Source organism: Amphiura filiformis, chromosome 9 (assembly GCF_039555335.1).
Source record: "Amphiura filiformis chromosome 9, Afil_fr2py, whole genome shotgun sequence".
NCBI lineage: Eukaryota > Metazoa > Echinodermata > Ophiuroidea > Amphilepidida > Amphiuridae > Amphiura > Amphiura filiformis.
This window is the reverse complement of record NC_092636.1, coordinates 38,660,551-38,684,358: the sequence shown is the minus strand read 5'-3', so window position 1 is coordinate 38,684,358 and position 23,808 is coordinate 38,660,551. Positions and strand designations below refer to the sequence as shown.

The 23,808-nt window shown below is 32.9% G+C and overlaps 1 protein-coding gene across 3 annotated transcripts in view; it reads left to right on the top strand.

Moving 5' to 3' along the window:
- The first annotated feature begins 2,018 nt into the window (after positions 1 to 2,018).
- The window catches only part of LOC140160967 (gamma-aminobutyric acid receptor subunit beta-2-like), a 77,878-nt gene continuing 56,088 nt past the window's right edge, over positions 2,019 to 23,808 (top strand). For all 3 annotated transcript variants that reach the window (XM_072184322.1, XM_072184320.1, XM_072184321.1), the window contains exons 1-3: positions 2,019 to 2,179; positions 2,374 to 2,473; positions 10,192 to 10,259. In XM_072184322.1, the coding sequence (XP_072040423.1) occupies positions 10,212 to 10,259 (48 nt within the window). In that variant the 5' untranslated portion in view covers positions 2,019 to 2,179; positions 2,374 to 2,473; positions 10,192 to 10,211. The remainder of the gene's footprint in view (positions 2,180 to 2,373; positions 2,474 to 10,191; positions 10,260 to 23,808) is intronic.

The window sequence follows — 23,808 nt, the reverse complement described above, 5'->3', positions numbered from 1 at the left end:
GAGACAACATAACCTGTAATTATGATATTAATACTGATTGCCTCAAATAACCGTCGCTTGATTTTGTATAGAAATAGAAGCACACGGTTCATTTTTTCTTCTACATAATGATATTAATCAATTAATAATAATAATGATAATGATGATGATGATGATCATGATCATGATCATGATGATCATGATGATGATGATGATGATCAGAATTATCATGATGATCAGGCCCACGATTGCTTGATGTGATCATTTATTAATGTTTCTAACAAAACATTACATCATTCTAAATTCAAGACCTTTACAATACCAACAGCAATCACACTGGTAATTATATTCAGCATATATAAGCTATATTTTTAACTTAAAGTTTCTTTTTTTATCACATTTATTAGCTATATTTTTCAACTTAAAGTTTCTTTTCTTTATCGCATTTTTCATCCTTTTTTCTGCCTTTATGTTTTAATTTTCATCCTATAAACTGTACATTTGTGTGGAAATTGAGGGCGTTATTTACACATAATTAAATCTAATTTAGCCTAATATGAACTATTCCTTTCATTTCATGATAAGAAGTAATTTGAAATTATGCTATTATGTTACTCATTTTCATGACGTCTTAATGTTATTATACACGAGTCTACCCCTTGCAAACATGCAAACACGATTTAAGATAAATAGCGCCATCAGTGTTCAACTTTGCTTAAAATGAATACAGTTCTACAGGCCATCAAACAACCATACAGGGTCATTATGATGAAGATGATAAATAAGAAAATAAAGAAGATAATGATTGAGCTTTTACCGTAAATCATTATAAAAATGCTTTATGCAGAACAAATATCATATTCATATCGCCAAGTTACAATCGAAGTATTACTTATAACTATGTTTTTATTATTTTTTTCAATCATATCTCTTTTTATTATGCAAAAGACAGCTTTACGCCCATTAGAATAGTACAATGATTTTATCCAATAAAATACACATACTGCCAATTTTACAAATACTCATTTGTACATAGGCTGTTATTGTTCTCACATTCAGGATATTACATTTATTATTTAGTTATTATCAATAGGACAATAACACCATGGTACAGATCGATATGCATTGTCCTATAAGAACAAACAATTAACAATAACATTATATTAAATGTATAGCTAAACGTAGTGCATTACCACCAAGTGCCAGTTAAGGCAAGTGTGATGACATGACAAGAGCCATATATTTTTTTTCCAATTTAGCCATTTAACTAAAAACATGCAGTGTTTTTCTTAATATCAATATCTTATAGGAAATGAATCAAGGAAACCAATATCGCATTTATATTTCCAAATATTTTGGGACACTTGAGTCAAGGGCAATGATAGGCCTATATCAAAACGAAAGTTTGACGTAAAATTGTAAAATCATGCACATGGGGAAAAATACACCCCTTAATAAGATTTGGGATTTCCTTTTAAAACCCACACCATCCCTCTTGTGTGTCAGCTTTATTTTTCTCAATTGTGCAAACACCATTATATAATGCTTCCTTCAGACCCGCCATAATATAATTAATGTAATGAAAATAGTGGTTCAAAGATAGAATTCGTTTCCGCTTCGATGACCTACAGACAAATAAAACTTAATTGCAGAAACTTTGCAAAAGGCTACATGCATGTAATAACATGCTGATTAAAGCATAATGTTGAATGTCCGCGGTAATTTCTGTCCAAATCATTTGAATGAAATAAAAACATATTGAAATATTTTTCCTTTATACTTTTTTTTCCAACCATATTGTGGCAAATAATAAATATAATAAACAGAAAGTGATCGCACTTCTTTTGAACCAAAAGAATAAGCCAGCTATGTCGAGTTCGTCACCAAGAAGCCACACGATCATCATAAACGTAAACTATTAACTGCCTCGCAGAGCAAATTCTGAGCGCGACTAGTCGGTACACTGAGCATGCGTATTGTAGCCTCCCCTGTGGGCTGCTGTACGTCGGTGGCAGTAGTCATCGGCAGTGTGACATGGATACTGCTACGTTAAACACTCATGTGAACTACCTTCCTTACGGTTTCCATAATTCACCGAAATCATGCCTTCTACTACGTTATATAGAGTAATATCTTTCTTCAATGCCACCGGAGCTTTTATAATTATCTTACTACTAGGAATCGAAACAGGAATATGTTGGTATGTAATTTTTATTTCTTATGGAACACCTAAGTCTTCCCTGATGAAGTTATTTATACATAGGAGAAGCAGTTTTGGTATAACGGCCGAATTGAGAATGTCTATATTATGCGTATTATGATCAATTTTGTGGAAAATATATATCTAAAATGTCTCAAGGATTATTTATACGTTTTATCTTGATTTTCCTACAGGAGTAAGGATGATCCTGACGTAACTGCAAATATCACAAGAGCCTTAGAAGCATTATTGGACAAAAGAGTTATGACATTAGGCTACGGCCACGTTTTGGAGGTAAGCTTCTATGTCGAATAATCGGCATGCTACTGGAGTAAACCCAGGTGGTTATCTCAAAGTGCCAGATCAAAAAGTTACGGCGCATCCCACCCGCCTATCTGATATCTAGTGGTAGAAACACACAGGATTGTGTAATTTTTGTGAGAATGTTAAGTACCTGTACAAACTACAAGATGAGGAGCCATTACATCGAAATTCGTCCCAATCATGTTCTGTTATGAGTTATTGTGTTATAGGGGGCGATCGTTAAGTCTAGATCTATCCCCGTCAAATGAGCTAAAATAACGGACATAGGAGTCGGCATTTCCACCGCATCATTGGACGCATTTGTATGTACCATTGTCGAAACCAACAACACCAGCATCAGTCAAATCTGTTTCCAAGAGGAATTGCATTTGGCCAATGGATGTTACGGATTGATTATACATGTTTATAGAGATAAATGTTTTTGTTTGTTATTTATTCCTTTTCCTGGATCACAAGGGTAATATAATTTATTTACAAATTTGCATATTTAAGTAAACAACATTGATACTTTACAATGACCTTAAATTCAAATGGACGTGCACGTGTTAATATTATTAAATTGGTTGTGAATAGATTTGGATGAAACAAATCGTGTGGGGGCGCCAAATGGGTTTTACATTTCATACAATTTTTATAAGGTAAGTACGGGCTTTCTTGAATTTAGTAGGAACTATATACGATAAGTCATCCTTTTATACTATTTTCTTATCATAAATCATTATAGTCAATATCATCGGCAATCGTTTTTATTATTATTGTATGTTATAGTAAAAACCTAAGTTAATGCTACATTCGTATTTATATCCAAATCTCTTGTAAAGTGACGGTTGTGCGATTGGTTAGATACCATTACTACCATTATTGCAATTTATGATGTCAAAGAAGAGCACTTAGACACAAATAATACACATAGATCACTTAATACAGATAAACCATATAAACGTATAAGTTTTTATGCTTATTTGTAAAGCAGTTTCGATGCTATGACAGTTTTTCCGTTACCTGGTTAACCTTAGAGCATTTACGCATATTTTTTGATAAAGACCATTTCGTTTCAGTAGCTAAATAATGTAAAATACTAGACATTATGAAAACACGATATATATTCTTGCATGCGGTTTCACAATCGTATATTTTAAAATCGATGTGTATAAGAAAATGTTATCGATTATACGTGACCTATGAGATCATCGAAATGTCACATGCTTAGCAACTTATCAGCAAAATTCTTTGGATTATTATAATGAGCACTTTAATCAAAACCAAATTTCTTGCTTAAAATTTGACAATAGACAACAACAATATGTGTGTAAAATTGCAATTTGCAAAAGGAAACCCAACAGTTGAGTCCAGAATTGTGGTAGCGAATAACATTCAGGATTCTTTTTGTTTTGTTTAAAACATTAACACTGTTTTTGATCACTTTTGCATAAAACTAGAACAACAAACAAGCACACTTTTAATGACACGTCTGCGAACATAAAACCGTCATATTTTGAAATTCAAATAAACCAAAATAAAAAGAAAATGGTAAAGGAAATGAAAAATAAAGTGCTAATGATTTGATAACTATATCATATTGTGCGCAGTTGTGTTACAATGGCGGGCCAAACAAATAGCATGTACAGTTGTATGTTGCTTAAGAACAACATGCGTCGTAAATGAAACAATCTGGTATGAAGTGAAATAGCATTAATTGACGGATTATTAGGACATGCCGGTCATATGACGTCATGAGGAATAAATGAACTCACAATAACAGTCATAGAGAAAATACTATTACCTGATTTTAATGTTAGAATTCCTTTGGAACAATTGACACAACACATCTACATTATATTACATCCTTTCGTATAATTAAATTGGTGCATGCACATTTCTGTTATTTATCATATTTAATTATTTATCAAATTATTTATTTATATAATTTTTACTTAACATACTACTTATTTATTCATTTTATACAATATAATATTTTATTTATTCACATGCATTTATGTATTGATAAGAGGCGTGTAATAACAAACCGGTGATCAATTTTAAACATTTTATAACACACATGCACATGTCAAGCAAAATGTTTGCGCAGGTCTACAAAGTTTCCGAAACATAAATATACGCCAGGAAATTCAATTTCTAGATTCATGACCTTATTTTATTTCATCATCACCGTATTTATGCGTAAGGTATTTAGTATTGCTAAAATTGTAAATTGTAAATTAAGTGTGTGTATAATTCGTCAGTGAGCTTAAGGCATAACAATTATGAAGAGTAGAATGCAATTTCAATAATTTACCCAAGTTAACAGCGTTAACCAAATGTGTACGGCGTGCTGAATGACATCACCCAAACTTGGGTTATATACCTTTATTGGTTTTGATTATATGTTTGTGTAGTAGGTCCTATTACTATTTAAACAAAGTTACAAAGTGGTTTAAAAAAAAACCCAAAAACACTACACACATGAAAAATAAACCCAAAGTACAATATTATGATATTATCAATCTCTCTTAGGAGTGATTTTTATGATATTGATTAGTTTGGAGGGTTGTTTTAGCAATTAACGCTTAAGATGTAAGTTAAAATTGAGATTTGGTTTACGGTAACCGTGTTCTGTACATGACAGGACAAGCATACGTCAGAACGGTCCAGTAAGGTTAACCAGTTAACGGAAAGGCTACTTTAGCGCTGGTGACATCATCCGACATGCACAAAATAGCAATCCTTTCTAAGCACACTTAGATACGAACAGCATGCACTCTGCTATAATATTATAAAGTACTTTTCTCTTAAGTTAAATTCCCAATATCTAAACAACCTGAGAACACCTTATCTTATTATTCTTTAATGTAGTCCCGTTAGCATTTCCAGTAGTCTATAGCCATAATATAGCAGTATAATTCCACCGAACACCACATAATAGGGTTAACTCAGTAGCGTACATAAACATATCCCTGCCTGCATGCTTTAGCACTCAACAATTTTGAATTAGCGTAGCCGGTGGTTAAACATTTTAGAAAATCCCTTCGTGGCAACCGCGTGTTTGGAGATAGTACGGAACCCTTCAAAAACCTTCAGGTAGCAAGATATTTTTTGCGAAGATGATCTTAACTTAATTTCGAAGACATGTTTTTTGGGTTCCGGGTGTCTATTGATAACACTTGCCTGTTCCATTTGCATTTTTATGTGTTGTTTACATTTGAAGTTCTGCAAATTGAAGAGCACTTTTTCTTATCAAATTTGGTTTAATTGGTATTATTTTGAAGAAAAAATGAATACCAATTTGAGTGGTTTTGTATTTACCGCAAACATTAAAACGCGTCGTACGAGGGTGTGCTAACAACCTAATGTTTTTCATCTGGCACGTGTGTGTTTACACCCGAATGACTTAAGCTAATTGCAGACCCATCCGTTGTGCTCATTGTAGCAATACAAATAATACATACCACACGACCCGAGGGTAGGACCGACTATCAAAGTCGACCATTAAGGGAGGTGGGGTGAGGTCCACTCCAGCTTTCTAGAAAATGCATGAATTTTATTTTACTTGCTCTTGTGACATTATTGTACAGGATAAATGAACTTTAAACTTGGTAATTTATCTAGAAAATCTGGTGAAAATAGCATGTTCGTGTTCCAAATTTTGTGATGGCGCGCTTACATTCTTATGTCATTATTTAGTGTCACTTATTTTGGTATCAGCTGATTGAAGAGACCCATAGCTATACATTGGTTCTTGGTCTTGTGACTTTATTAAGGATAATTTATCTAAAAAATCTAGTGACAACAGCAAGTTAGTGTTTTTGAGAAAAAAAAACAAGAAAAAAAACACCAATTTTCCCTATACTTAGCTAGAATTTCGCAATTTTGCGAGGGCACGCTTACATTCTTACGTCATAGCGACATTACATAGTGAATGCTTGTATTTATTTTGGTTTATCACCGGATAGCTATACCCATAGCTATACATTGATACCAATATTTATAGGTTAATAAATGCGTATCACTTGTTGCTCAAAACATTGTACACAATAATGCACGCATACTGAGATGTTGCTGCGTCTAATGGACGAGCCCCGAAGGGGGGAGTGCATTGGACGCATCAACATCTCAGTACAAGTGCATTGCTGTGTACAAATTTTCGAGCAACAAGTGATACGCGCTTATTAATCTATTTCATACACGAGAAATAAAATCCGTAATTTTTGCTATTTTTATAACAAAATTGAAGAATTTGGTTCCAAAAAGGCGCTAACTCCAAAGGCTGCTTTGTGTACAAGATATTCCAAAGAGTAGCAGTAACCTTGCCAATCTAATAACATTTGACCACTAGAATAGTTATAACAATTATTTGGTTATCATTAAAAATATATTGGCAAATCACTTTAACCTCCCACGTGCGAAGAAGAAAATAATAAATATACAAACAAATGTTGTTCCAAAAGGAGCTAAATCCAATGGCAGCCATTTTTAAATCTTGCATTGGAGAATTTTTAGGGGACAAAATGATGTTGAAAATAGTTAGAAAATAAGCAAGATTTACAAACATATCCATTCCAATCGTTAAATATCATTTAAACTTACAAATGATAAAATATACCAGAAAAATGTGCACGAGGCAACTATTGGATTTAGGAAACAAACTCTTAAAATACAAGCAAGTATAAATGCATCCACCCGCAAGAAAAATGAACGCGTCCGAAAGTACCGCAAGTACTACGCGGAGTGCGTCCCGTACAATTATACAATATTTATACACGGCTAGTAATTTACTAACGTTTGCTCTGATTGGTTCTCACTATGAAATAAAAAAAAACACAGTAGGAAGAGGGTTAACATCTTTTATCCAGCATACTAAAACACTTGTATTTAGACCCACATGACTTACGATAATCGTAGATCCACCACATTGCGGTCATTTTAGTTAACCCAGCACCTTACCATTAACCATGGGAGGAGCCCACTATTGGTTTCTATAGTACATGATTTTTATTTTGATCTTGTGAGGGTATGGACTTACAACTTGAAATTTAGGTTTATAATAGATATTTACTTTCATATGTGCCTTGTGTCAGATTTTTATGAATTATTATTATGTAAATGTACAAATACGTGAAATCCTATAAGAAATAATGGCCAACTTTAAACTCGCAAAATGTATGTGGAACGCACAGTCAACGACAATATACGAATCACTTTTTGGCCGACATAAGGGTCCCTTGACAATTAGTTTGATCTAGGTCAAAGGTTATTCATCCTATTTCAACTTTTTATTATTAATTTATTGTCTCTATTATGGCGCCTCATATCTAGTGTCAGTTTTGTGATCAACAGCCTACGGGAAAGTGGTTCTATAAAGAAGGGCTCCGTGGAACCCCCTTAGCAACTAACAGGGGTGCACCGGGAATTAGATACATAAGTGTTAATTAAAAATAAGATGAGAAGATCTCAAACAGCGATGCTCCTAAACATATTGTTTTATATATTAATGCCAATTTATTTTCAAATATCAAGCGCCATGTTGAGCCACAGCTCGTTTCTCTCTAAGCACCTGTGGGATAACGTTATGTTTGTTTTTGGTGCGTTGTTTTGATAATCGTATGAGGAGGGGAAACTCCACAAATATTAATCTAACTGAAATTACTTATGATAATAGAACGGGATTTAATGTAAGCAAAACATGTTAATGATATTAAGAACGTACGAACATGAAACAAAAGTGAACATTATACGTTTAGATTAATCAGATTCTCCATATTGCATGGATCATGGGACTTGCGATTTTCACTTTGTCAAAACACGCACTCTAAGCTAAGTTGAAAATGAATCCAACATTGCACACAGAAGTGTACCACTTATAACTAGAGGGCTAAGTTTCTAGCTGCTCCTAGGCAGACTGATACGGTATGATGATCAGAAGTGGGTTAGAACATTCAATTCGACAATTCCGTCTCTCTTGAATTTACACACCTGAAATGAGGTGTCATATTGTTTATTGTATGGAGAGAATGTTGCGTAGTATGTCGCTATCGTTTTTTCTTTTAATTTCTCAGCCACATACATGGTGTAAGCGAGTCAAATGTAGTTTTGTCAGACAATATTAAGTAGGTAGTGATATTTTGAAAACCTAATACATGATTTGTTAAATTGTGAATTTGCTCTTAATTGCTGAAAGGTAGATCACAAACTACAAAGGTAATCAGAACAGGACTAAGTGAAAAAATACAAATCAGAAATTAAAACCATCTATATAAACAGACCTGACAATACAGGGTGTACAAAAATAAATTACGAAATAACATCATTATTTCAAAGTAATGAATTACAAAAGCGCAACGGCATAATGGTTTGTGTATTTAATTTTAATAAATCTAGGTTACCAGAGGAACGTAGTTGGTTTCATTTAATACTCGGCTTCAAAGGTTATGTATAATTATTTAAAAGGTTTAGAAAATAAGTTGTACCACTTTCACCATAATCGAGGATATCCGACTTGTTGTACCACATAAAATTGTTTGATTTTGCCAAAACAGAAGAAAAAAAATTAAATCCGATTCTTATGCTTTATTTCTTTTTGGATACTTGAAATAAATGATATATTTATTTATTTATCTATCTATTTATTTATTTATTTATTTTATTACAGGGTTCATTACAAAAAAAAACATCCTTAGTATATACATACTTGTCCCATCCTGTTTTCTAGATTATTTAGATAATCAGACATAACTTTTCAAGTCGAGCACTACACGAACCTAACTAAAGTGCATCTGGCATGTATTTAATACCCGAAATATTATGTCGTTATGACTTTGAGCATTTTACTGGTTTTTAGATGAAATTTAATTCCAAGATCCTTATGTCTTTATAATACAAAGATTATGACCTATTTTCTTCAAATGTTTTCAAATTTCTTCAAATTTTCTTCAAACAATGTACAACTTTCAAATTCCTTTTGAATTTTGTTTTTATTATCACCGTTGCTATAAAACGCTATAATTAAGAGAATTGTGTATTCGATGCAGTGGCATAACATAAATAATGAAAACAGCAATTCCATGCATGCGCTTCATTTTTGCATTACTGGTTTCTGTAATAGTTTTCAGATGCTGTATACTATAATTATCTTTGCGTCATGATTATTACCTACATTTTATATGCAAGTTATGTGGTCCTTAAGGTGATACTGCACCCCCTGATAAATTTTGTGACTTATGCATTTTTCTCAAAAAATAACTACGCACTGGTAACAAAAGTATGTATATTATAGGGGCAAGGAATCCAATTACTTCACTGAAATTTTAGTAAAGACACGTTGTTCATTATATATGTGTAGAAATGAGGTACATTCTAGCGGTACTTTTTTCTTATCATAAATAACGTACCGCTTGTCATGGGTCACTGAAATTCCAGTGTAATAACTGGATTCCTTGCCCCTATAATATACACAACTTTTGTTACCAGTATGTTATTATTTTTTGCAAAAAAACCGCAAAAATAGTCACAAATTTATCAAGGGGTGTAGTACCACTTTAATACTGAACCATTTGAAACATACGTACAGCATGAATTATAATTAACATTTCTGTCTGCAATATGGCAATTAGATTCCTATGTTGTCGAACTGACAACATCTTTGCACTATTTCAAATATATTATCTTTTGTTCTCATTTGATTTTCTTTACAGGTCCTTCTATTTCAGTAGGAATGGACATAGAAATTGCTTCCATCAATAGTATCTCTGAAGTTAACATGGTAAGTGATCTTGAAACATAAGCTTGTATCACCAGTAAGTCAATTCAACTGGTCGTTGTTCTTCCCTTTTTTATGCCGTCAGGTTATACTTATCTATAATGCCCCAAGGCCAACTGTCAAAGTTATTCTATCATGCCTACGTCTTGCTGAAATGAGGTAGGACAAAATACGCAATGTATGTCAACATGCATATTTTCAAAAAGAATATCTTTATTACCAGACATAGTAAGAAATACAAACTTTTATCTGTTTATTTGAATAACCACATGATATTAAAATCCAAGATATTGCAGACATTGGATATTGTCCAGAAGAAGGCAGCAGTGTTTGTTTTAAATTGGAGAAACGATTAAAGAAAATAACAGGTTGACATGCAACTGAGGCTACTCACACTCTAATACGCTATCCGTAATTTGACAAGTAAAGTAACATGTAAGAGCTGTACTTGTTTTCAACATAAAATGATTTGGACAAATAACAGGTTGATTGTGATATGGATGCGTCACATATTCTTACCATTTCTGTGCCACAAGTATTGTTAATATTAAAAAAATATTTAAACAAAATTTGAAATTAATTTTTATGGTGAAATGAATTAACCATTAAGCGCAGAATAATTAAAATGACCTATAGGAATATAGCAGATTATTTATTTCTGCATAAAAAGGAGTATTTGTTCCAGGTCACACGTACTACCTTTTTATTTATCTTCATTTATACCCGAAGGGAAAAGCGAAGAGTTATCACCGTTGAGGCACTTCTAGGTTTTCCTTTGCTATAGAAAACAGAAGTGTACAAGAGTCCATCTTTGATAATTGTTTCATATATAAACACTAAAATATCGTGACGTTAATCGGTGGAGCTAAGGAATACAAAGTTAAGGGTATCTTGGTTACTGCCGATAGTAATATAGTAAACCTTGAGAGGGTAATTGACGTTAGTTAGTGTCGAAGTCAGTCATGTACTGTGACCACTAATGGATAGGATGGTCACTTCTTGGTCATATTGATAACATGATATGCTCGTCATTGACACTCTTTACTCGTACCTCATACACCCCAACGCAATAAACCTGTTTTATACAACTAGGGCCAGCTCTTTTCTGTTTTGCTCGCGCCAATTTAATGCACCTCATCGTTCTGTACAGCTCATCTATATATCTCCAACAGTAGCTCTTAACTCCGCAGGGGTTCAGCTGGTTTTGAAGACCTTTACAGCATTTTATTAGCCCCTATAAGCAGTTGTGAAGCGCAAAATCAATTTGGTATACCCCGTGAGTTCCTTCAACCATTTCATCCCGCTTGCTTTGCCTCCTATGCTCGATGCAAACATAATAATCGGGCTCACATGATTGTGTCCTCCTACGAAGAGGAAAAATATTGCTATACATATATGTAATGGGGTGGGTAGTTACGGATAGCTTACGGGGCGATAAAAGAGTCAAATGCGGTACCAATAGGGTAACTAGAGACCTTAGTGCAGGTGCTTACTGTGGCTTTAATTTTATCCTCCTTGTTCCTTCACTAATCCATGACAATGAGCGAACGCACGATGCCTACAATCCACTTGCTTCCGAACCCTCTCTATTTTACTTCCATATGAAAGTTTGACTTGTAATGCATTATTCATGAAACTCACTTTCATCCAGTCGTGGCTTTCTTTGTAAGAATTCCACACAGTGTTTAGCGTAGCTGGTGAATATATTTAACTTCATATGACAGATGTGCTTGCGATGCCACGAACTGGAAACCGTGGGGTGATTTTTATGTTGTTTCAGATTTGTCATAGCTCTGAAATATTTGTGTACATGAATCACATTCTTCGCTATTGTACCGAAGTTATAATTTTTTTCTTTTATAAATATTAAAGGTGCTGCATTTTATTTAGTGAATGGGGTAATGGTTATGTTAACTTGAATTTTATTCCTCAAATATCTGACCAGGGACCATGTGAACTACACGGTGAAAGGTCAATATTTAACATACTGCATTTTGGTTATTTTAGCATCAACAAGGACTCCTGGAATTATAAAGAGATGCATATCAACTTGTTAATGTAAAATTGAATCGAATTTTGCATGTAAACTAGTCATTACACATTATTTAGGTCACCAACGCACGCAAGAGCGGCAAGGATAACCAAATCACCGTGAACAAAACATGTAAATTATATTCTCATGACCTTGTGCTTGGACGAGTCCGTTCATAACGCCCCTTTCGTAATGTACGGTCTGCCATCCATGCAAAACTAAGAGGTCCCAATAATAAAATCCTCCAGAGATCTTTTCAGGTCAGTCAATCGAATTGAATAACTAAAGCATATAATATACCGACATGCACTATAAGACGATCAAGATGCTAGCCAAATTAAGTGGTATTAATTTCTACATGATCTAGTCATTACTCACAGAAATACCCTTATATGTCTTCTTTCTTGTCACCAGATTAATTTAAAGTAAACACAATATTTTTTTAAATTAATATTAAAGGTGCTGTATTTACTATAATACTTCATCAGAGAGATGATAACTTAATGAATGTGGTATTGGTTATGTTAGCTTGAACTTTATTCCTCCAATATCTGTTCAGTGGCCATGTGAACTACACGGTGAAAGGTCAATATTTAACATACTGCATTTGATCATTTTGGGATCAACAAGGACTCCTGGAATTATATTTGGAATAAAGTGGTATTAATTTCTACATAATCTAGTTATTAGTCACATAAATACCCTTATAAGTCTTCTTTCTTGTCATCTGATTAATTTAAAGTAAACACAATATTTTTTTGTGTTCGAGAATTTTTTTTATAAATATTAAAGGTGCTGTATTTATTATAGTACTTCATTAGAGAGATGATAGTTTAGTGAATGGGGTAATGGTTATTTTAACTTGAACTTTATTCCTCCAATATCTGTTCAGTGGCCATGTGAACTACACGGTGAAAGGTCAATATTTAACATACTGCATTTGATCATTTTGGGATCAACAAGGACTCCTGGAATTATATTTGGAATAAAGTGGTATTAATTTCTACATAATCTAGTCATTAGTCACATAAATACCCTTATATGTCTTCTTTCTTGTCACCTGAATAATTTAAAGTAAACACGATATTTTTGTGTTCGACTATGTGTTCGATTATATAAAAGGTAAAAATAGATTAAAGGATTGCAGAACCTGTATGTTTTGATATGTTGTCTAAAACCTGCAATTCATTTGAAAATACCAAAAATATAATGAAATTATAGTAACACAATATTTTTTGTGTTCAATTAAATATATAAGATAAAAACAAATTTAAAGATTGCAGAACTTGTAGGTTTTGGTGTGTTGCCAACAATTCAATTGGAAATATTTAAAAAAGAATGAAATTATAGTAATAATACACAAATGCAATGATCAAAAACTGATTAAAGTACGTAAGCTATTAAAACTAAAATATCTGCGTTGAATATATTTCTTTATCTATTTCTATACTGTGCCTTAAGTACATCTAATAAGTATGTCTGGCGTAATGTGGTAGTTTGCATTGCCTTATACCAAGGTGTGAAATTTGATCACGCTCTCTTGCCTTCTTTGCTTCTGTTGTGTACCGATTAGATCGTTGAGCCAGAAATAAAGGGATATCAATATCCCAGCTCCACCATGGGAAGGCCCACTCCAAACATAGTACTATGTTTGACAAGCTCAACTATGATATCCTAGTTTTTAATGCTGAATTTACTCTTCTCAAAAATTACCTTTGATAACTACAGGCCTTGAACTTTAGAGAAACATTAGAAATATCGATTAAAATGTCAAGAAACCTTCTTTGATTAGGTTTCATTACATTAGTGCTCCATTCTCCAAATCAATGATTAAATATGCTATTATATTACTGTATGTACTGGTACAGACTGGGAAGCTAATGTTTTGTTGTTTGAGAAAAGGAAACGAGATTTAGAACACGCTAGTGGTATTTAAGACTTCCTCGTCATTTAACGTGATTTCACTATTTAGTAGACGTAAAGTTCGTCCAACAACACGGTAATTAATATTCCCAAAACATTGCATTGTCTACCCAGCAAACACAAAAACGTTTTAAAAACGTTTTTAATAAGTTATATTTTGGCTTTTGGTTTACATAAAAACGTTTTAATAACATTAAAATGTCGGGTTATATAAAGGTCATGAAAACGTTTTAAAACGTTTTGTATGAAAACACACTACAACAATATTTTTAAAATGTTTTCAAAAATGTTATTGTAAACTATTTTTGCAAACATTTTTTGCCAAATATTTTGTCAACACTAACATAACATTATGTTAAAATATTTGCACCCAGGAAACACAGAAATGTTCTTAAAATGTTTTTTTCAAAACGTTTTAATAACATTTAAATGTCGGGTTATATAAAGGTTATGAAAACGTTTTTAAAACGTTTTTGCAAATATTTTTTTTCAAACATTTTTCGCAAAATATTTTTGCAACCCCAAAATAACATTCTGTTTAGAATGTTTTGTATCAAGTTTTCAAGAATATTTTTGGAATGTTATTAAAACGTTTTTATACCCTTTATATAACCCGACATTTAAACGTTTTCTGTAAAACATTTTTGTTTGCTGAGCAGTAGATTATCAAAAAATGATTTTTAATGTTATGAAAACGTTTTATACCCTTAATATACCCTTTATATAACCCGACATTTAAACGTTTTCTGACAACCTTTTATAACCTTTTGCGAATGATGTCGAAAACGTTTTGTGTTTGCTGGGTATGTCATTTGTCTTATATTTTCTGCCGCCATTGCGGTCACATGATCAACAAGGTGAGACTCTAACGAGCTTTTCATTTTTTCACCCTTGGCTTTTTGCTTTGAATAACATATCTCAAATTCATAGGTACCTTTCATTAGTACAATGGTAAATTTAAGTCAACTTCAACAGTTATGTATTCAATAACTTCAGCGCAGGTGCTTAACAAATGTTACGAAAGGACCTTTCAAAACGCCTAGAGAGTTTGTCTGTGCAGGGTGTTCAAAATGTTCTTTAATGTATATTGTTATTTTAAGGTAAAAATAGAAAAGAAAATGTTTTATTTTTTCGCAAATCATATTTAATATTTAATATTAATAACTGAACTGAACTGAACTGAGGCAGTTATATTTGACCTTATAAATCTTAGTTGTTTGTATAGCATTAGCTTAAAGTGATCATCAATTGGAATATCTTAAGGATTATTTTATATTGCCTTTGTCTGATTCATAAGAAGCAAATTGGGAAATATTTCATCAAATCTGCTTGTATACTTGAGAATACTCTCTTTTTATTCATTTATATCCACGTTGAGAGGACTTTTTTTCCCTTGGTGGAATGACCTTCAATTTGAGGATTACGTAAATCCCCGTCAGTCGTAGACTTGTGTAACGAGATTGATATAAATAGAAGAAGGACAAGGATATTTTTGTCACAAATCACTTAAACAAATTGTGACAACATTTACTTACGACGAGATAGGCTAAGAAAAAGAATCGTATATACATAGGGCTCTACACTTAGCAATGTGTTCTTATTTACGGGCAATATACAGGTATTTGTATAATCTGCTACAATTTGATATATTTTTTAAACCAAAAGTAGCTTAAAAATTCTGTTTATTTTCTTTTTCTTCGAAATCAAGCCACAGTTCCCCACAAGTATTTGCTCGACAATATTTATTAATTGTTTATTGCTTATTGATTTTCAAATTATATAGATATATATATAATACTGAACCCAATTTGGTTATTACTAATAGCTGTTAACAGCCTTATCTAGCATGCGGAATAAATTAACATGTCAATCGCTAGCGAAGAACTATGAATCGCAGATTATTGTCTTCTACAAAAATAAAACGCACTTCAAAAGCAATAACTGAAACACTTTAATCTAAAACATTAGAAAACAGTACAAATCTGATTGAATAAGGAATAACACCTAGTGGTTTCAGTGTATCCACTTTTAAAGTGTAATTTACTTTTGAGCATCATCAAGCCTTTGTAAATTTATATTGTTGGTAGCCTAAGTGCTAATGACAGATAACTTTTGTATGTTTTAGTTTGAGTAATTGAATGGTTGTTAACCTAATAACGCGATGAGAAGATAATATGACCCGTGATTAATTTTGACGGAACAGGGTAGCTAATTAGGGATTCTTACCACTTGTATATAATAGTGATAACAAGTCTCGTCAGTTTAAGGCGGCGCTGACTTTATAACACAATGTGATGTCAAAGTTCGTTAAAAATACTGGTATCTTGCATGAAATTAAATTTACCAAAAGCATGTAAAAAATATAGATATCTTTTCTTTATCCCTACTTTGCGACAGTAGTGTACGCCTTACAAGCCTGGGATGACAATTATTGTGGCAGTAATGTACTCATTTCAAGGCCAGATTCTAATAATCACAAATAATCAATACAAGGTACAAAGCCTTTCGAAGAAGAAGTAGTCAAAGATAAATAAGAAACAGAAGAAAATAAAGGACACAATCAAGAATGTGAGAAAAAGAGCAAATGGTTGAAGACGAAGAACAATAAGATGATGATGAAGAAGATGAACAAGAACTAGAAAAATAAGAAGATGAGTAAAGAGAAGAAAAAAGAAGATGATCTGAAGTAGAATGAATAACCAGGAAGTAAAAGATGCCTATTTTTTACATGTTGTGGTAAATTTCATGCAAGATACCAGTATTTTGTGAAACGAACTTTATCATCACATTGTGTATTAAAGTCAGCGCCGCCTTAAACTGACGAGACTCATCATCCCTATTATATACAAGTGGTAAGAATCTCTAATCAGCTACTCTGTTCCGTCAAAATTAATCAAAGGTCAAATTATCTTCTCATCGCGTTATTAGGTTAACAACCATTCAATTACTCAAGCTGAAACATACTTAAGATATCTGTCATTAGCACTTAGGCTATCTCAATTATACAAGGACTCGGTGATGCTGAAAAGTTAAATATACGTTAAATTTGGATACACTTATACCACTGGGTGTTATTCCAAATGTAGTCAGACTTGTGCTGTTTTAAAATGTTTTAGTTTCTAGTGGTTAAGTGATTGTTTTTTAAGCACTGTATGTTTGCAGAAGACAATGGTCTGCGACCAATACATGTTGCTCTTCCCAGGTGATTGACCAATTCATTTATGATGATTAGAGAAAAGGTTTGTCATGCGCAGTGAAAATGGATCTTGAAATAGAGTCTGTCCGTCTCGGTCGTTAATACGTACGCACGTATCATGTGCATCGTGTAAGTACTAGGCCAGGCAGAATATGGAAACTTAATTAATCATTCACTGACTGTATGTTGGTCTAGAAATTTGTAATGAAAACCAATGATATGATTATTTACCGATTCCATTTCCACTGTGCACGGAAAACTTTTTCCTCTAGAATGAGGATATACTTGTGTCGTATCTAAATAAGACGATGCCCAAATACATGTAAGCTTGGTATATTGTTTTGATTGTATATGAATGACGATATCGACTAGCACCTTAAATATTGTCATCACATCCACACACGAATGCTACCATATAAAGAAGAAACATATTTCATTAGTGAAATAACTGAGCAAAATATGTGTTATCTTCAATTAATGTGAACAGGCAGATCTCAAAATGCTTGTGACTTAATTAATACAGTAATGTTTTCTTATTCCGACCCATTGTATGGTGTAGGATAAATTACCTTTATCTACCTTCAAATCTTCTTTCTCGTTCCCAACAAACTGCCTAACTACAAGTATGATGCTGTAGATTATATTCCTGATGAAGAGATTACTTCATGAATCTAAACAAGACAATTTGTTGATACAACATAGATGTAAGCTCTTCATCGATTATTATATTAGGATTTGAATAGTGAACGTTAGAAGTCATCGTAAAGATGAAGCCGTCCTTAATATTGTCAACACGTACATACCAAACACTTATTTTATATTGCACAGTACATTTGCAAAATAGAAAACGCAATATTGTGTATCAAAATTAACAACATATATGTGGGAACCTAGTAATAGTAAATCCACCCATATGAGAAAAGGAAATGAAAGTTTGCTGTGCAAGGCTCTCGACACACATCCGGTTTCATCTCATTTTTCAGGCGTCTCAAATTGCTCTTCTTCAAGACCTGTAATGTACAGATGAATTTTCATTGTTTTATCATTTTGATTTCAAAGAGAATAATAGAAACAATAGATTTCATGTGTGTCATTTGTTAGAAGTGTTTTTAAGGGTGAAACACCATGCGTAGCCTTTTACTTTTAACATATACAGTCATGAACAAAAGTTTGGAATATAGTTCAATTTATGGTAAGCCTATCTAAATCCTAATTTGACAATCAAATTTTGATAATATAGTTGCATTTTGTTTGCCAATTGATTTGCCATCTGGAGAGTTTCTTGATTCCAGTTTTAGAAACTCATCGAAACTCATCAAACGCTTGATAAAGAAGGCTATAGAAATTAGAAAGAGGAGTGCACCACCATGAATAGAGACGAAGGACAGTATCAATTATCTCACATTTTTGATGAGTTTCTAAAACTGGGATCAAAAACCCTCAGATGGAAAATCAACTGGCGAATGAAAGAATGGAACCTCTTGTACGTATGGCATGATCAGAAAAGACTTTCTTATTTTTGGTTAGATTTAGGTCATTTATATATCTTGTCGTCATGTATGTCAGAACGTTTAGTAGAATAATTAAATAATTATCAAATGAACAGGGCAGCTCATAATTATATGGAGTGCCTGTACATGAATGTACCTAATTCCAGTGTGTACATATCTTAATACGTTAAAATGAGCAAACAATGGCGCTGTGTGATCTCTGTGCCACCGTTCTTATAGCCCATTTTTTGAATTTGTACATATTTTATTTAAGTATTCTATAATTCAGGTAAGCCAATATTAACGTACAACACGGTGTATATAAAATACGATTTCTTGAAATTGTTTTAGATACACAATCTATGTGATATTTCCAAGTGAGACATTCGTCTATTAGTACACCAAGGAATTTAGTATGATGCACTCTTTCTAAAGCCGTACGATCAGGAGTTTTTTGCAGGTCTTGATTCATCTATGTCGTTTTGGGTGTGTCAAGTATTATATAATTTGTTTTTGTGGCATTAATTGATAATTTATTAGCTTTAAACCAACGTTTTCATGGGAGTACAAAATGGTGGTATCGTCTGAAAAAAGGACGAATTCGAGTTCTTTAGATGCATTAGTTATATCATTGACATAGAGTCTAAATAGAAGTGGACCCAGGATTGATCCTTGCGGAACACTACATATAATCTCATGTGATTCTGATTGATAAGAATTATAATAAACATATTGTTTCCTGTTGCTTTTCTGAACCATTCTAACACAATACCACGAAAGCCATAGTGTTCTAATTTATGTAAGGGTTACGATCTATTGTATCAAAGGCTTTTGACAAGTCCAGAAATATTCCAATAGTCGTTCCGTTTCTTGCAACTGCTGCAGTGACTTTGTCTACCATTTGATCTATAGACTTAAATTCGAATGACCGAAAGCTGAATTATTTGGTGTAAAGAATTCGCAATAACTCACACATATCATAGACTTTATATACATTTGCCTAGTATAGTAATTAACAAATTCTTAGATTGCAACTCCCGAAGAGAATTTGTTCAAATATTTTGTTTTAAGATAAACTATTATACATTTTATGATTAAAGGGCATGGCATTTTAAACTTAAAATACTTCTAATAAATAAAAACATTTTGTTCTTGTCGAAATCAAAATGTAATTCTAAAACAATTAAAATTCAAATGCATATAACAGGCCTTGAAGAAGGAACAATTTGCGACGCATGAAAATTGAGATGAAAGCGGATGTATGCCAAGAGCACTGTAGTAAACTTTCATTTGCTTTTCTCATATATGTGAATTGCTTCACGTCTTTCCTATAACTAGGTTCCCAGAACTTGTTTGTCAATTTTGATACACAAATATTACGTTTTCTATTTTGCGAATGTACTGTGCAATATAAAATAAGTGTTTGGTATGTACGTGTTGAGAATGTTAAAGACGGGTTCATCTTTACGATGACTTCTAACGTTCACCATTCAAATTCTAATATAATAATCGATGAAGAGCTTACATCTACAGTATCAACGTAGATTACATCAGTCTTCATCAGTCATACATGTCTACAGCATAAAATTATTAAGATTTGAGGGTAGATAATGTAAGTATCCTACACCATTCAATGAGACGGAATAAGAAAACATATACTAATTAAAGTCGCAATCATTGCTTGCTCAGTCGTTTCACTTATGAAATATGTCCTGACTACTTTTTCTGTTCGTCAGATGAAAATATGATAGCATTTTTGTGTGTAGATGTGATGGCAATATCTAGAGCGCTAGTCGATATCTCTGTCGGATTATCGCGTCCTTCATATCAAATCTGCTAAGCTTACATGTATTTAGGCATTGTCTTATTTAGATATGACGCAAGTAATTCTTCCACCATTTCACATTTCCTGAACATGGTACTATCGAGGTTACGTTTTCTGTGCGCAGTGGTAGTGGATATGGTAACTAAGCATCTGATGGTTTTCATTGCGAACTTCTAGACTAACGTGCTGTCAGTGAATGGTAGACTAAGTTTCGATATTCTGCCTGGCATATAGTAAGTTAGTGCGTACAAACGACTGTAAAGGACAAACTCTATTCCAAGATCCACTTCCAATGCGCACAGATAACGATTATGTGGGTGGTAGGTTAAGGAGGTAGGAAAGAATGTGGGTAGATAGATATGTACAGAGTCACCTGAAAAGGTTACATGCAGAAAAACAAACGTGACCAAAAGCAGTAAAACTTAATTCTTCACAGCTTTAAACTGTATATCTGTCGAGTGAGTATCTTGCATAAGAATATTCCTACGAGTGCTCAAATACCTACAGTTTATTAAGAACTTTGAATAAAATGTCAATAGATAGCAAAGTGTGCACATATGCGGTGGTGCAGTGGTACCGTGTAACATGTCTCTCTTGACCCAGTTACTCGAATATCTATCTATCTATTCAACTCCACCCTCTTTCCTTACCAAGCTTCTATTTACCTATATACAAATGTATATATTGTGATGAGGAAATGTGAATGATGCAAAGATTATCAGCGTAAATCTGAACATCTGATGGATGTAAGCTTATGAGACTGTCTATTTGTTTGAAATCACCATTCATAGTCCTTGACATTGCATTTACCTTGATATTAAAATGAATTTTTAAACTATTTGTCATAAAGCTGGGAAAATTCTTTTAAGTGATACGACTGAGCTAAATGTTTATGTAATCAACTCTTCAATCACATGTAAGAAACAAATCTTCATCATAACACAACCTTACGTAGTTAATGGTGTGAGATACCTTCACCTACCTATCCAACTATAGAAACTACTAGTCACTTACCTATAAGATTTTATGGTGAAGACATGTGAATGATATAGGGGATTACATGCGTCAAGCATACTATATTGTAATGTTTGTATGAAGGAAGCGACAATCCAATACAGAGATCGACTGGTGCTTAACATTACCCTCGCATCCAAATCAAAATATAACCGAGCAAAGTATTATATTAAAACGTGTATATTTTCAAAAATGGAAGGGCTGTGGCTGGTTTCATTTCTTATTTTAACAGTTTTGTTAAGCTTTCATCTGTATTATAATATTTAACTTTTAAAACGAATCGGAAGGGCGCATGGACGTGGTTAGTTGTATTTCTTTTGTTAACAGAAACTATTTTGTTAAGGGGGTACTACACCCCTGTGGTAAATTTGTGATTATTTTTGTATTTTTCTCAAAAAATAATAACACATTGGTAACAAAAGTTATGTATTTTATTGGGGCAATTTCAGTGACTCAAGACAAGCGGTTCAGTATTATATGATAGGAAATGAGGTACATCGTAGCGTACCTCATTTCTTATCATAAATAACGAACCGCTTAACTTGGGTCACTGAAATTCCAGTGTGGTAATTGGATTCCTTGCCCCTATAATATACATAACTTTTGTTATCACTGTGTTATTAGTTTTTGAGAAAAGTGCAAAATCAGACACAGATTTATCGAGGGGTGTAGTACCCCCTTAAGCTTACATCTGTATTATAATTGTTAACTATCAAGACAGGTCGGAGGGGTGCATGGTTTGCACTCAAACATTGAGACAAATAAAGCTGACACCCAAAAGGTATAGAATAGTATAGGTTATATAAAGGAAATCCCAAGGTTTCATATATGGATTGTCATTTCCGGCAGGGGAATAACGCCCAAAATATGTTTTATGTTTATTGTTAGTCTTAACTCATGAGCCACAAGACCTTTGGCAATAAAAATGCAATTGTTGGCTTCTTTTACTTATTTCTTATAAGATCAATGTATTAATATTAAAATACCACTGCAGGTTTTTAGTAAAATGGTTGAAACTAAACAAACATGGCTCTTTGCATTCCACTTGCCTTAAAGCGTCATTACGTCAATATTTCTCATGTAGCTAAGTATCACTCATCGTTGAAGTGGATGCAGGTATTATTTTACAACAAGTAATTTATGTCGGAATGATGAGTGACCATGCTGTTTGAAAGATGTATGCCTTTAAAAAATCGTAAAAGAAAATTGAAGAAAGAAAAAGTACAGTTGCTCATTAACACGAATCTATTGACTATTGACATGACTCATTACAAATATTATTTCCATAATTAATGTAAAACCGGTGTTCCATATGGATGGGTGCCTGGTTGGCTATGTCAAGTACTTGTCTGTTGCATTATCATGTACAATATACAAGTAGTTCGAATTAGTTAAAGCTTAGTCATGGCTAGATTAAAAACATCTTGATTTCATCTCCGTTATAGTATACACACAAAAATATTCATAGCATTAGGTAAACATTGTAAAACATTCATATGGTACTGATTAATTGTGATAAGATATTATTAATTAATTATAATGATGGTCCGGACTGGTCAGTTTTTCGTCTGATGGCATCATATATTAATACATAGAATTTCATAATTGAATGGATTTAATGCTCTGCGTACTAGCCATACGCTGCAACATAAAAAGTCAAAGTTTTAAGTTTTTTTTCTCAAAATATCAAGACCTATCTTAAGAACAAATGAACCAATACTAGGCTTGTTTGTACTCATTTTAATGCATTTTACATGCTGATTCCAAATATGGTCATGAAAATTGACAATTCTAAAATTTTTGAATTTTAGGAATTTTTGATATTTTTTTTAACTTGTCGTCTGCAGTCGACACTCGCGTGGAGTGAGTTAAACAATCAAAAGGTCACATAGTCGCCCCTCCACATTAATTATGTTATGATGATATTTTACCGTAAGAAATTATAAATGCATTATATATTAATGTAGGGTTAATCCATTTCGAATACTATCATATATACAAAAACAAATATGACCTCATTATATGGTACCATATCTAAAGGCATTTAAGACCTTGAGGAGGACGTCAATTAA